Source organism: Schistocerca gregaria, chromosome 1, assembly GCF_023897955.1.
Source record: "Schistocerca gregaria isolate iqSchGreg1 chromosome 1, iqSchGreg1.2, whole genome shotgun sequence".
Lineage (NCBI taxonomy): Eukaryota > Metazoa > Arthropoda > Insecta > Orthoptera > Acrididae > Schistocerca > Schistocerca gregaria.
Genome location: NC_064920.1, coordinates 197,164,613 through 197,178,585, shown reverse-complemented (window position 1 = coordinate 197,178,585; position 13,973 = coordinate 197,164,613). Strand labels below are relative to the sequence as shown.

The following is a 13,973-nucleotide window of genomic DNA, read 5'->3' as shown; positions in this document are numbered from 1 at the left end:
GTACGTACTGCAACCTACATCTTTTATAATGTGCTTAGTGTATTCATCTCTTGGTCTCCCTCTACGATTTTTACCTCCACACTGCCCTCCAAAACTAAACTGGTGAGCCCTTGATGCCTCAGAACATGCCCTACCAACCGATCCCTTCTTCTAGTCAAGTTGTGCCACAAATGTCTCTTCTCCCCAATTGTATTCAGTACCTCCTCATTAGTTATGTGATCGACCTGTCTAATCTTCAGCATTCTTCTGTAGCACCACATTTCAAAAGCTTCTATTCTCTTCGTGTCCAAACTATTCATCATCCATGTTTCACTTCCACACATGGCTACACTCCATACAAATACTTTCAGAAACGACTTCCTGACACTTACATCAATACTTGATGTTAACAAATTTCTCTTCTTCAGAAATGCTTTCCTTGCCACTGTCAGTCTACATTTTATATCCTCTCTACTTCGACCATCATCAGTTATTTTGATCCCTAAATATCGAAACTCCTTGACTACTTCAAGTGTCTTATTTCGTAATCTACTTCTCTTCGCATCACCCACTCAATTCCATATCCCACTCATTCCATATCCTCATTTTGCTTTTGTTGATGTTCATCTTATATCCTCCTCTCAAGACACTGTCCATTCCGTTCAACTGTTCTTCAAAGTCCGTTGCTGTCTCTGACAGAATTACAATGTCGTCGGCGAACCTCAAAGTTTTTATTTCTTCTCAATGGCTTTTAATACCTACTCCGTATTTTTCTTTGATCCTTTACTGCTTGCTCAATATATAGATTGAATATCATTGGGCAGAGGCTACAACCCTGTCTCACCCTTCCCAACCACTGCTTCCCTTTCATGTTCCTCAACTCTTATAACTGCCATCTGGTTTCTGTAGAAATTGTAAATAGCCTTTCGCTCCCTGTATTTTACCCCTGCCACCTTCAGAATTTGAAAGAGAGTATTCCAGTCAACATTGTCAAAAGCTTTCTCTAAGTCTACAAATGCTAGAAATGTAGCTTTGTCTTTCCTTAATTTATCTTCTAAGATAAGTCATAGGGTCAGTATTGCCTCACGTGTTCAACCTTTCTACGTAATCCAAACTGATCTTCCCCGAGGTCGGCTTCTACCAGATTTTCCATTCATCTGTAAAGAATTTGCGTTAGTATTTTGCAGCTGTGACTTATTAAACTGATAGTTTGGTAATTTTCACTTCTATCAGCACCTGCTTTCTTTGGGATTGAAATTATTATATTCTTCTTGAAGTGTGAGGGTATTTCGCCTGTCTCGTACACAGGGTGTATACGGCCCGGGAGGTCCGGGAAAAACCCGGGAATTTTTTCATCTGGGAAAAACTCTGAAATTTTTTAGTATTCCGGGATTTTTAATTGTTTTATATTACAGTTAAATTTTTTTAGGTTTGACGTGTAAGATCTTATACGCTGACAAAGAACTTTAGCCCACTACTACTGAATAATACTGCAGCGATGAAACATAAATCAGAGAATAACACCAAAATAAAAGTTTAATTGCATAGAAAATGGGTAATGTACACAATGGACAGACCAGTTTGCCGACACCAAAAAGTGTCAAAAGCTTTAGGTCGAAGATTATGCAGTACGTCCGTAACAACTAACGTGCATTCAATGTGCATGACGTCACAATTGTTTACATTTCAAACAAAAAAATGTCCAAATGTGTGTGAAATCTAATGGGACTTAACTGTTAAGGCCATCAGTCCCCAAGCTTACACACTACTTAACCTAAATTATCCTAAGGACAGACTCATACACCCATGCTTGAGGGAAGACTCGAACCTCCTCCGGGACCAGCCGCACAGTCCATGACTGTAGCGCCTTACACCGCTTGGCTAATCCCACGCGGCTTACATTTCTAACAGATCACTGAAAAATATTCCGAATAGTGCCTTGTGAAGTGTTACTTTCAAAGTAAATTCCCATGCAAGATGATTTATGTTACGTTTGAGAATGTGCAGTGGATTTCTTAAATCACAGGGCATTATAATTCTCATTCAAATTGTAACACTTGAGGATCAGCCATTTGAAAAATTTCGGGCCCAGATGATGTCGTGTATGCCACAATTTAAAATTTTACCGGCATCTTTGTACTTGATATGACTTAATGTGTAACACGCGTTAAAAAAGACTGAACTTCATGTTAGTTTTAATATTGAATGTTGTTGTTTCATAGATAAAAAAATTATGCAATTGATGGCAAAAAGTATAATTGACCTTCAAAAAAAGTGCATAATGTGTTACTGAGCAATGTCACATGTCTCTTCATGCCAGAACACTTGGACTTTTCTATAGTATAGAAAAGACGAAGTGTTCTGGCATGCAGAGCAATACCAGTTTGCTTCTTTCCTACTTTTTTTTTTGCCGGTGAATTCTCTCTTCGTCTCGGAACAGCTCTAACCTCTGCTACTACTTCTTTCTAACTAATCCTATAAATGGACAACAGAAGGCAGCATCAATCAAGCGACAGGTAGCGGGACATCCGTGCCTTGCTGTCGTACGATATTAGCCATTTTAGAGCGCAGCTACTATATTCCCCTTTCTAAAATTTGCTATCAGTAAGGACAAGTATGTGTTTTACCTCTACCATTCCTCAATTTTTCTGATTTTATTATTGTTTTTATTTAAGTACAAAAGCTTGTGGCTTAATTGTTATTAAAGAACTTTAACAACTTGCTTTAGTTTTAGAATAAGAGATTTTTTTCCGTAAAATATTTTGCGCATTTTTACAGTCTTCTCTTTTCGGATTTTCATGTTGCTAAATTTTACACCTGTTCTTTATTTTAATACTTAATTTCTTAAATTAGGTTAATTTTTCAAATGTTTCTTAATCACAAAAGTTATTGTTTGAAATGTATATTTAAACATCTATGGGAGATAGCAGTTTAAAATTAATAACGCTATCATATTCATTTGTTTTAAAAACATTTTATTAAAGAAACATCTTAATTATTATTATGCAATACAACCAATAATTTAGAAGGAAGTGCCATGTTTAACAACAAATACTGTAATTTAGGAATTGACTTTGGAGAATAGTTCGCTTGGAGCCGTGTGCGAGAGCATTAATTCGTTCTGTAATAGATTCTCACTCTGTCTGAGCGTTTTCAATGGTTCCCCCTACTTTTGCCTTCTTCTCTTTAAGCTGTCTTTATTTCTGCTTCAGCAATCTTCCTTTTAGTCAGATGATCCTTTATCCTGGATGACTCGTCGTTTCGATTTTTGAGGTCTTCAGCATATCAATCTCGTGAGTTTCTTACAGAGTGTATTAGAGTCTTTGTTATAGGCACTCCTTGGACTCCGCTGTGTGTCTTGACTGTGTCATACACCGGTCCTCTGCTCACTACACATTGTTCCCTCATATCCTCGAAGAGGCACTCTTTGTTACCGAGATTCCTCACTCTGCAGCTGCTTGACCGTGTGACAAAGTGAGCGCGATTTCCATTGGCTTTTGCAGCTCATGGCACGTTGCACCCTGGTTCTTGAGACATTTCATCCAGGACTCATCAAGCTGTTGCTGCTTTTTATTGAATGTTTCGAATTTTGTTTCGCAGTTCTTCTTAACAACAGAAGCGTATTGCACTTCTGCTTTATTGGCACATCCACCGTCCATCCAATTGCTCTCCACCAAAATCTGTTGAAAACAATGAAATCCTTTGGGAGCAGCTTCCCTCCTGCATGCTATTGTGGGATCAAAGCAGCTTACAGCTTTTGTCAAGCTTAAGTGTAGGGGAGATTTCTCCATCAACTTTGACACGAGCTTGATCATTCCTCTTCTACATTTGTTCTGGAACTTAGTGATTTCAAAGGCTGTGAGAGACCTCACTTTCTGAACTCATTCTTGACGGTGGACCCAATCTTGGCATGGTTCACACCCAAAAGATTGGGTTCTTTGTCCAAAATAACTGACGGCGAGATCTTTGTAGGCTGGACAAATCGTTTCATCGTTGTCTCCATTATCTCTGTCAAAGCAGAGTGGAGGAACAGTGCTAGCAGCCAGTCGAATTGGAAATCCGTTAGGATTGCAAAAGGCAATTTTCGGACTGAGTCGCATGTCCTTGAGGTGATCCTCCACTACTTTATAGCTGGCACATTTTGGTTTGTTTTTTTTTCTTCCAGTTTTCCAACAAATACTCACAGAAATGGAAGCGTTACTAGAGCTCGCTCAGCAACTTCCACATTCTCCAGCCATCGGATAGCGCAAAACTTTAAGGGAAACAGTTCTGATTCTGTTGTCGAACTATACAGAGCTCTTCTGGCAGGGACATCTTTAAAAAGATTGTACAAGGCACATAAAAACTGAATTATCATCTACTGTGTTTCCTAATTTGTGGACTTGAAGGCGCCGTGAACAACATGAAGCCCACACGTTGCTGTTTCCAGTAAAACGGTGTCTACTCCTTCAGATTCTTTAAAAAAAAAAAATTTTAAGTTCCCTTAAAAGCATGAAGTTGACGTTCGGGCCGTCCATCGACACTTGTAAAAGTTTTTTCATTGTTTCGCCCGGAATTTTTTTCTTGAAGGACTCGAGTAGTTTAGCTGTCGTCGAACTGCCTAGAAAAGCGGATGCGTAGTAACGGGTGCACACTAAATTTTTTTAATGTCCCAATAATGCACTACAATGTCCATCTGGATTGTTTTGCACACCTTGTTAAAGGATTCGTGAAAACAAACAACAATCCTTGATGCGTTTATGTGGTCAGATTTAATTTCAGGCTCAAAGGAGTGAGCTAGTCCATATTGCGCGATATAACCAATTTTGTCCTTTTGTAAACGCATGTTCTTGGACACTTCACTGTCAGGGGAACATTGCGGGGAAAAGCACCACGTTGTTCACAGAACTACGCAGTGACTTGCGTGAAACGATGCACTCCAACCACCACAGTATTTCCGCCTTTGTTACTTCATACTTCATTCTTCAATTCCTCTTAGTTTATCCCTGGGTTTTAACATTGCAGTGACATCCTTCTGCGGGTACACAGCAATTCCAGTGGCCAACGCCACTGTTGTTGACCCAGCTGAATCTGCAGATGTGGTATTGGAAGTAGAATCTGTCTGCTGGGTTGAAGTGGTCGCTGCCGGTCGGATGTAGACATACAAACTTGGTGTGCTCCTCATGGCAGCTGCTTTCGCAACGTGCTTCTTGGATTTTGTCATGTGACTTGTAAGAGCCAATCTTCCCATAGTACGGATGGTAATGAGGATCCCTGGACAAAATCCACATTTAGCACTGTAAAGGTCTGTGGGTACTTCCACCAACCAATCCTTGAATGCTCGATCTGAAAGCCAGCTATCTTGAAAACCAATCGACATGGCGCAGTTGTAGTGATTGTTGGTGGGCAGCCTTTATTGGAGAAAGAGGAACGATGGATGTAAATAAGGCTGCGCCTCATTATTACGCATAATGAAATGACACAATGAGTGTTACCTACCTTGTCAGTTTATAAAACTTTGCCCCGCACGTGTGCAGAACTGAATTCAGCAGGTGAGCCGAGCACACTGACTATTGACAGACTGTGTGATTTGAAAAGCGAGAGAGGCAAGTGTGACAACACTGTCTCTGTCAAGTGACAATCAGCATTAATTATGATATTATTAGTAGTGCTGCGTTTGCTGACCCTTTAAGAAACTATGAATGACAAGACTTATCAACCAGTCTTACTCCAATAATCTGTTGCAAGTTTCTAGCTAATTTTACATGTACAGTACAGCACCTCAATTATAAAGACGAAAGATAATAAGGCCAGTGCACTCATCGACCAAAGTTCTGAAGGCTTCGCCACCTTTTCGTTCTAGCTTATTCGTTATCATGAGGCTCCTCTCTCTCTCTCTCTCTCTCTCTCTCTCTCTCTCTCTCTCTCTCTCTCTCTCTCTCTCTCTCTCTCTCTCTCTCGGCTGCTATTGGTTACTTACTCTCGTCTTCCATCTACGATTTCTAAGTTATGAAGTCTGCCAGTTACGAACGACTTGGCCTCCCAGTTACTTTACAGCTGAGGCGCTCTACTGTATGTAAAATTTCCGAAGTGCTTTAGCACTTGGTAGACCTTCTGTTGTACATATACCAATTTTAATTGAAAGTCTAGATTCTGTACCAGCATACATGTAGAGTAATGATTTACCCGCTTAATTTTAAAATATGGTTTTACTTGACATATTGATAATGTCGCTTTTTATGTATCCCTCCATACCTAGAAACGTAATAAACACTGTTCAGTTGTTATTGTTTTCTTCACGTTATGTTTTCTTGCTGTTTTTTGACGTATTTGCAAGCCCCCCTCTCCACATTTTTCTGCTAATCCAAGTCTGCAGTAAACACTCTGGATGATAGTTCAGTTTTTACATGCCTTGTAAAACCTATTTAAGGATTTTCATTCCAAAGTAGCTCTGTATATTTGGACCATGGAATCGAAACGGTTACCCTTGACAATTTGCGTGATTCGATGGCTGGAGAACTTAGATGTTGCGGAGTGCGCTCTAGTAACTGCTTCTGTATTTGTGAATGTTTTTTGCAAAGATAGAGCACAAAAACAACCCAAAACATGCTAGCTACACAGTAGTCTATGATCATCTGAAGAACATGCTACTCGGCTCAATAAACTCGTATTTCAAGACTCATGCTCCAGACTACTTCTTTAATTATTGACCAACTTCGCAATGTTTTTGTTTACCACTCATCTGCCAGCTAGTATTTTCCTGTAATACTCTCTCGATGTTCCCCCCCCCCCCCCCCCTTATATATACCAAGCTATATTTTTTGGCATTGGATGTATAAATGGCAATTGTTTTATTTGTATTTAATCACGGTAACAGCGGGCTGTATTATTATGGTGTTTCATGGTATTGGGATTTTGTGCAGGCATGTAACGATGTTAGCTGCTGACAGTGATGGCTTGTCTTTTGTGTGATCGATTGCTGGCTTGGTCACCTCTCCTCACCTCACCTCACCATACCATCTCAGCTTGCAGCGATGTCTCTTCCCACTCCATCCAGTCACTGGATTGCTTTGCATTGACCAGCTGATGCCATGGTGACTGCTCCTATTCTGTCCATCCTTCATTGCCACTCCAGTCCCAGTCAGGCAGAACACAGAATGCTCTCAAAGATCCCTAGACCTTGCTGTGAGTGCTCGCAGCCTTACATCAGTGGGTGTTTAAATGTTGTACAGTGTATTCGGAGTTTCGAATAAAAACAGTGTCAAAGTTGTTGCATCACTCTGCTGTAAAACATGACACCGACTACAGCTAAGTATAAACTTCACTTTGTAAAGGTTCTCCTAAATTGCTGCAGCCATGATCATGACATAAAAACTAAATGAATTGTGTTATTGGAAAACGGCTTATGGAAAGGTTAGGGGTTTTATACTTGCGAGCACTTAAGGAAATGAAATCCAGCAAAAAAACAACGCATTTTGGAAAGATCTTTGATTCTCATTGGCATTTGAACTGCATGTTTGCATAAAAGTATATGTGTGAAATACATCAAATACAGCAGTTTAGTTTCTGAAGCATTCTTAGGTTCCTGCCTAATTATGCCCTCAGAGAAAAAAGAGCAAAACATTGTTAATGCCCAATATTATATGTGAAAGTTCAGCTTTTCGTGAAGATATAGTGTACTTACATTACTTTAACCCATTAACCTTTCGTCTTTGTATGGTCGTGCTACTTAACAATGATGCTGCTAGTGGTTGAGTACATAACATGTCTTATGCACTGAATGAGGCCCATGAGAAAGGTAGGCTGCGGCGCGTACATCACGAAGAACAGCCTGAGCTCGCTCATTCCCTTAGCTCAGCGAGCAAAATGCATTTATAAATCTGTTAACTCACGACCGGGTGCATGCATACTAATAATAATTGCATCTTGTACTGGAGTCCGTTATTATGAAGTCTTACTAATTACTATTCGATCTACAAAATTTAAAAATCAATGCTCGATAGAAATGGTATAACCGCTCGTTTATAGTATTTAGTCTCTTCTCTGTAACAGTTCTCCTTTCATAGATGATGTGGTGCCTTACGCAACTGATAATCATTTTGGCATGATTTTAATTGCCAAACTAGAGCCTGTTAGTAGGCCTACGGACTTCCTATCATTGTAGGACTAATAACAGTGTATTCCAATAGACGGTGCAATTCTCGTTTGTACATACACATTTAATTAAGAGTTAACCGGTGTGGAAACGCACTTTGCTGAGTTGTGCGAGCCCTGTTGAGCGAGCCCGGCCTACCTTTGTAACGTACGTGCCGCGGCCTGTCTTTCTTGTAGGCCCCGTGCTCTGAATAACTGCCGTCATTCGCTAGCGAGATAACGTGACATGAGCTATGACTGGCTGACAAAAGTGCATCGCTCAATGCAATCTCTATTTTAGAGCTTCGGAAGGTACCATGCTGTAACTCGTGGAATTTGTGTATATACTTTCGCAATACGAAAATAAACTCTGTCCATATTGTCTCACATGAAACACCTTTCCAAACTCACATGTCCCCCCCCCCACCCCCCCCCCCACCCCCCTCCCCTCCCTGTAGACGCCCTGCATACATTTTGCTCACCAGATGGTAGAGTATTGTCAGGACTGATTCTCCCAAGGCTGTCAGTAGTTCTAATGGAACATTGTCTACTCCCGGGGCCTTGGTTCGACTCAGGTCTTTCAGTGCTCTGTCAAACTTCACGCAGTATCATATCTGCCATTGCGTCTTCATCTACTTCTACTTCTACTTCTACTTCCTCTTCCATTTCCATAATATTGTCCTCAAGTACATCACCCTTGTATAGACCCTCTATATACCCCTTCCACCTCTCTGCTTTCCCTTCTTTGCTTAGAACTGTGTTTCCATCTGAGCTCTTGATATTCATACATGCATAACCGTAACAATAAGTAGTTATTCTCATTACAAGACATACGTTGACTTCATGAACTTAACATCAAGCTGTCACCTTTTACACTGGAGGTATGAACTAGAAAACACTGTCACAACTTTTGGTGTTTTATTAAGAACATGATGCATTTATGCTTTTTTTTTTCTCTCTTGAATGAGGTGAAATGCATATTCCACACAATCCAAGAAAACCATTTTCAATGTTTTAGCACCAGCATACATTCTTTTTTCCATCGTTTTCATACATATCACTTCATTTAAGAGGCACATTTGCATATGCATGTTTGGAAACACAAACATGCATTTCAGCTCGTTCAAGAGAAAAAATAAACCCTGTATTAAGACAAATTATACCTGATGAGCCACAGGATCTGAAATGCATCATGTACTTAATAAAACACGAAAATTTGTGACTTAAGGCGTTTAGTTCATACCTCAACGTGTATTGAATACAGTCACGTTTAAAGCTGCAAAATATGGATAAAATTAAAGTGTCATCTTTTAGCCTAGCCTAGACTTTCTACTATTCTACATATCTGTCTGTCAAAACCTGTAACCAAAAAATAGTATTGACTCAAAACTCAAGTCCGTATTTGCACACACGACACATACCAGAGACTAATTACTTCAGAGTAAGTATTCAAGATGCAAATACAATAATATGATGAGACTGTCTTAATCCACAATCTTGATAAAACAGTTGTGTAAGTAAGTCCGTGGTTGAATTGTTATTGAGAAATAAAACAATTTAATCTGCTACAGTTGTGTTGTGGAATAGTACATCTTGATTGTATGTAACTACCACTACTGCTACGAAACATCACCGAATACTGAGCATGAGTAACTGACCACTGTGGACTTGCAAAAGATCACAGTATAGCATGACAATGGTTACATCTATCGAACTGCTCAATAGGTAAAGGTCCCATATATGATATTGGCCCCTTGTGAGGTCATCTATGTCCACCAATGGCGTCAACTTCACCTCTTCCAGCCTGGTCAGCAGATGCCAGTTACTCAAACCCCCATTGGACACTCTGGTCCTGGTATTATTAGTGCACCTCCCACTGAGCGTCATATTGCTGTAGCTTTTCACACACACGCGTATGGACTTCGGTTTGCCACATTCCCGGGTGACGTCTTCTGTGGACCATGCACCAACTATGTTCTTCCCTCCAATGATCACTTGAGGAAGGTAAGGGGGGTGTAACATCATCACATGTTGATGCCGTGGAAACAGAATAACTGGCACAATATTTCTTTCAATGTATGTGGTGCCATCACTCAGATGCCGTGTATCCTCAGGCTTGCCCTCTGATAGGATCACACCAGCCATCGGCATAAAAGTCGGCACAGGTCTTGCCATTTGTATATGGCAGGCATAATTGCCTTGGTGATGGGTTTATTCTAGTGCACTCCAGTTGTAATAGATGAAACTCTGATATGGCATATATATCTTTTTGTGAATACACTGAGCTGTTTAGCTGTTTTCTGTATGCAGATAAAAGCTTCTGAACACACATAAGCTATGAATAATTTAACATCTATGCCATAGAGGACAGCCACTACGGGAGGAACGTAAATATGTTGAAGGAGTTAATATTATTGGCAAGCAAACAATAAGGAGCTGAGTGGGCATGTGGGGGCAGAGTATTATTGTTGATGATCTGATGTTTGAGTTTGAGGAACGTGACTGGCCATCCAAAGAAAACTGTAGTCTTATCTGATAATAATAGTTCATCTAAACACAAAGAAATGTAATTGAGGTCTGAGTACCTGAGTGAGAATCTCAGCTATGTTGTAAGTGAGAAATTCACTCATAAATCATTTTGTCTGGCATTATGCTGGAAGAAAAAGTTTATTGAACTTTTGAATGTTTGTTGCTATTCAGATGAGAATACAGAGATTGTTCAGAAACCCCCTGTTGATGACAAGAAAGGATCTACTTGTAACTATATGGAAGACTTTGAGAGAAGCTGGAAATGGCCTTGCAAAGAAGAGCCTTTGGGTAATGAATGGGATATAATCATTAAAATAGAACTTTCTACAGTTTGGAGTAACAGGTGATTCTTCAATGTACCAGAATTAAATTATTTTCCTTAAGTCAGATGTTAATAACTGGTTGAAAGGAATTACCTTGGTCTGTGTAATAATTATTCCATTTCTTATTAGAACTCTTTGTTATTGTACCAAATTTTGAAAAGTGACAACAGTTGTTCTTTCTGTGCTTGATATTTGCAATTCTTCATGTTGATTTCTATTTCTTACTCTGAAAAAAAAATTTTTGTTACACTGTTGCACAGTATTTCCTTTGAATATTTATTCAGCAGTACTTGGGCTTTGGATTTCCACATTAGAACTTTTAACACACAAACACAGTATTCACAATGTGGATTATAATTACCCTAAGTTTGAGTGAAATTATTCCACAAATTTAAGATTGGATGTATCAAAATGTAGAAACGTTTACAATTTGTAAATGTAGCAGGCCATTTATCCATTCTTTAGAAACATGTATGTTACCATTTCTCAATTAACTCACATTTAAATAACCAACACAAAAATGAAATATGAAGGGTTTATTGGGTATGTATTGATTATATCTGATGAAACCTTGCCTTTGATACTGCAAAATTTTGAATTTCATTTGTGTCTGGGTGCAACATCTGATTAAGTTCACTTGAGAAGACAATGTGATGGTGTATTTCACATTATGGTGATAAGTACCAAAGTCAAGAAGAATTACTAACAAGTGTTGAAACTAACCTTGTTTGGAATTCCAAGAATTGGTGACGGCAAAAAATAGGTATGTGAAGGTAAATTATTTTTGTTTCAGGAAAGGTGATGGCTTGAGCATCCCTCCAGGATGGTTGTGCTATTTGGCTCCTGAAATTGTCCGGAGTCTGCGGGCAAGACAAAAGCCTGATGAAGAAGAACTGCCTTTCACCAAGGCTTCAGATGTCTATGCTTTTGGGTACAGTATTTTATTGTAAAATGTTGCCACACACAACAAAAATGGAGAAATATATAGTTATAATACTGACGCTGAAGTTGGTGTGCGTGTGCGTGTGTGTGCGTGCGTGTGTGTGCGTGTGTGTGTGTGTGTATGTGTGTGTGTGTGTTTTTACCTCTGGTAAAGGACTTATTCCAAATGCTTAACATTCTCTGGCATATTTTTATGTGGCTGTGTACTACTCAACATCTCTCCAGTGACTACTTATTTTCTGTCTTATAGTTCTCATTCTTGTAATTAAATGGATCTGAATGGATTACATCAAAATATCATTTTTCTAATTCCTTATTTCTGGTAATTAATTATTAGTGAAAGGAACGTAGATGCAGCATCGCAATACATGAAATCCTGAGAATGAAACAAAGGCGAACGTTTGAGAAACAGTTCAGTATCATGTGAAATTCCAAAACCAGGTTAGAAGCCTCTGGAAGAATAATGCTTCGTATGTGGTCAAATCTCAATAAGCAAGATCCAGTTTGTGTAACCACAAATTGATTTTGTAGAGGAAGAAATTTGATGTAGAAGGGAGCAAAAACAATTAATATATAAAACATTATCGGACTTCTTGCCATGTCAGTTCAGGTTTTAACCTGCAGTGATGCAGTAGAAAGTCCAAGAATGTTTTATACAACAGTGCTGTCATAAAAGACTTCACTCTTAAGAACATTTAATGTTTAACATCTTGTTAGTGATGGTCTTCAGAGGGAGAATAATTGAAGGATACGTTAGAAATAACTGAGAGGGGGATTACTTATCCACTGCTTGTTCTCCAACTCATTTTAATGCTTCACCATTTATTACAACCATCCTACTTTTTCCCTTCGTTTCCCCAGTCTTCTTATGTCTGGCTCCATGTTCTGTTCTCATCACTGCCTCAAATTTTTGTGTGCTCCTCTCCTAAACCATCATCCAGGTGGCTTGTTTCTGCTTACGCTTTTCTCTTATGTTACATCATATCCATTGTGTCATTATACAAATGTCAGAGGGTTTTGAATTTTGGTGCTTGGATACGATTATCTCTCTTCATTTCCAAATTTTCCTGTCCTGAAAACTTGATATATCATTACACATTAGATTTCGCCCATCACCTAAAAAAAAGCAGTTCTTTGGTTTAAAACATTGAGTCTTCAGATTTTATTACACCTGTGATTGTTCTACAACCTCTTGTTGTCTTCACAAATTTTCTGCTTTCTGTCTTCTTCTGCAATGTTGACAAAATGTTAATGTATAGCATGCCACAATTTTACACTTTGATTTTCGACACCTTGGGTTGATGTAATTGAGAAACGTTATATATATTAGAAGTTGCATTGTATTACTGTTTCTTTCCTTTATTCTTAGGAGATGTTTGAGAGAAGTAATGAGACTGACAACACTGCAAGTGTTCTGGCAATGCTGTGTTCTTCTGCTTGTGTAGACTGGTGTGTTAATCCCTTCCAGATGATCAGAGTTTCAGTTCCATATAGGCATCATGTGCATGTGCCTTCAGGAGTTCAGCATTCGCTTGCTGAGTTAGGCTTGGCAGCTCTGGCATTCCTGAACTGGGACTGGCAAGTGCAGTCAGTCCTCTGTCACATTGAGCTATGGGCATGCTTCAGCGACCACCATGTGGCGTGGCGGTGGAATGTCGTGTGTCTCAGGGAATGGGGATCTTGGCTTGACTGCCTTGATCACAAGGATGGAATAAAGCTCTATAAAAAAACCTCATCCTCAAGGTATGATATGCTCTGTTGAGATACATTGCTGTAGAGGTGGAACAGCTGTTAGCAGGCAACCACTGGGGAACCTGTCGCACTTCAGTTGTATATGACTTACCTAGGTAAGCGGAGCTCAGTCTAGGTGGACTTCTATTTCCCTAGCTGCTCGTGGAACCGAGATGAATCCTTCGAAGTTTGCTCTTCCACTTCCCAAAGAAATGAGTGGGCTGTTGGTAGGTACTAACACCCAATCAAATAAGAGAGCTTGTGTAGCCATACCTCCAGACTCAGGAGTCACACAGAACTTTTCCATGCATAGTAACAGAATGCATGCTGCCACTCAGAATGTTTTCAATTGTGAAA

At 39.5% G+C, this 13,973-nt stretch overlaps 1 protein-coding gene across 2 annotated transcripts in view; it reads left to right on the top strand.

Moving 5' to 3' along the window:
- LOC126336572 (kinase suppressor of Ras 2) overlaps positions 1 to 13,973 on the top strand; it is a 166,985-nt gene that overhangs the window by 129,376 nt on the left and 23,636 nt on the right. For both annotated transcript variants that reach the window (XM_050000428.1, XM_050000437.1), the window contains exon 15: positions 11,737 to 11,874. In XM_050000428.1, the coding sequence (XP_049856385.1) occupies positions 11,737 to 11,874 (138 nt within the window). The remainder of the gene's footprint in view (positions 1 to 11,736; positions 11,875 to 13,973) is intronic.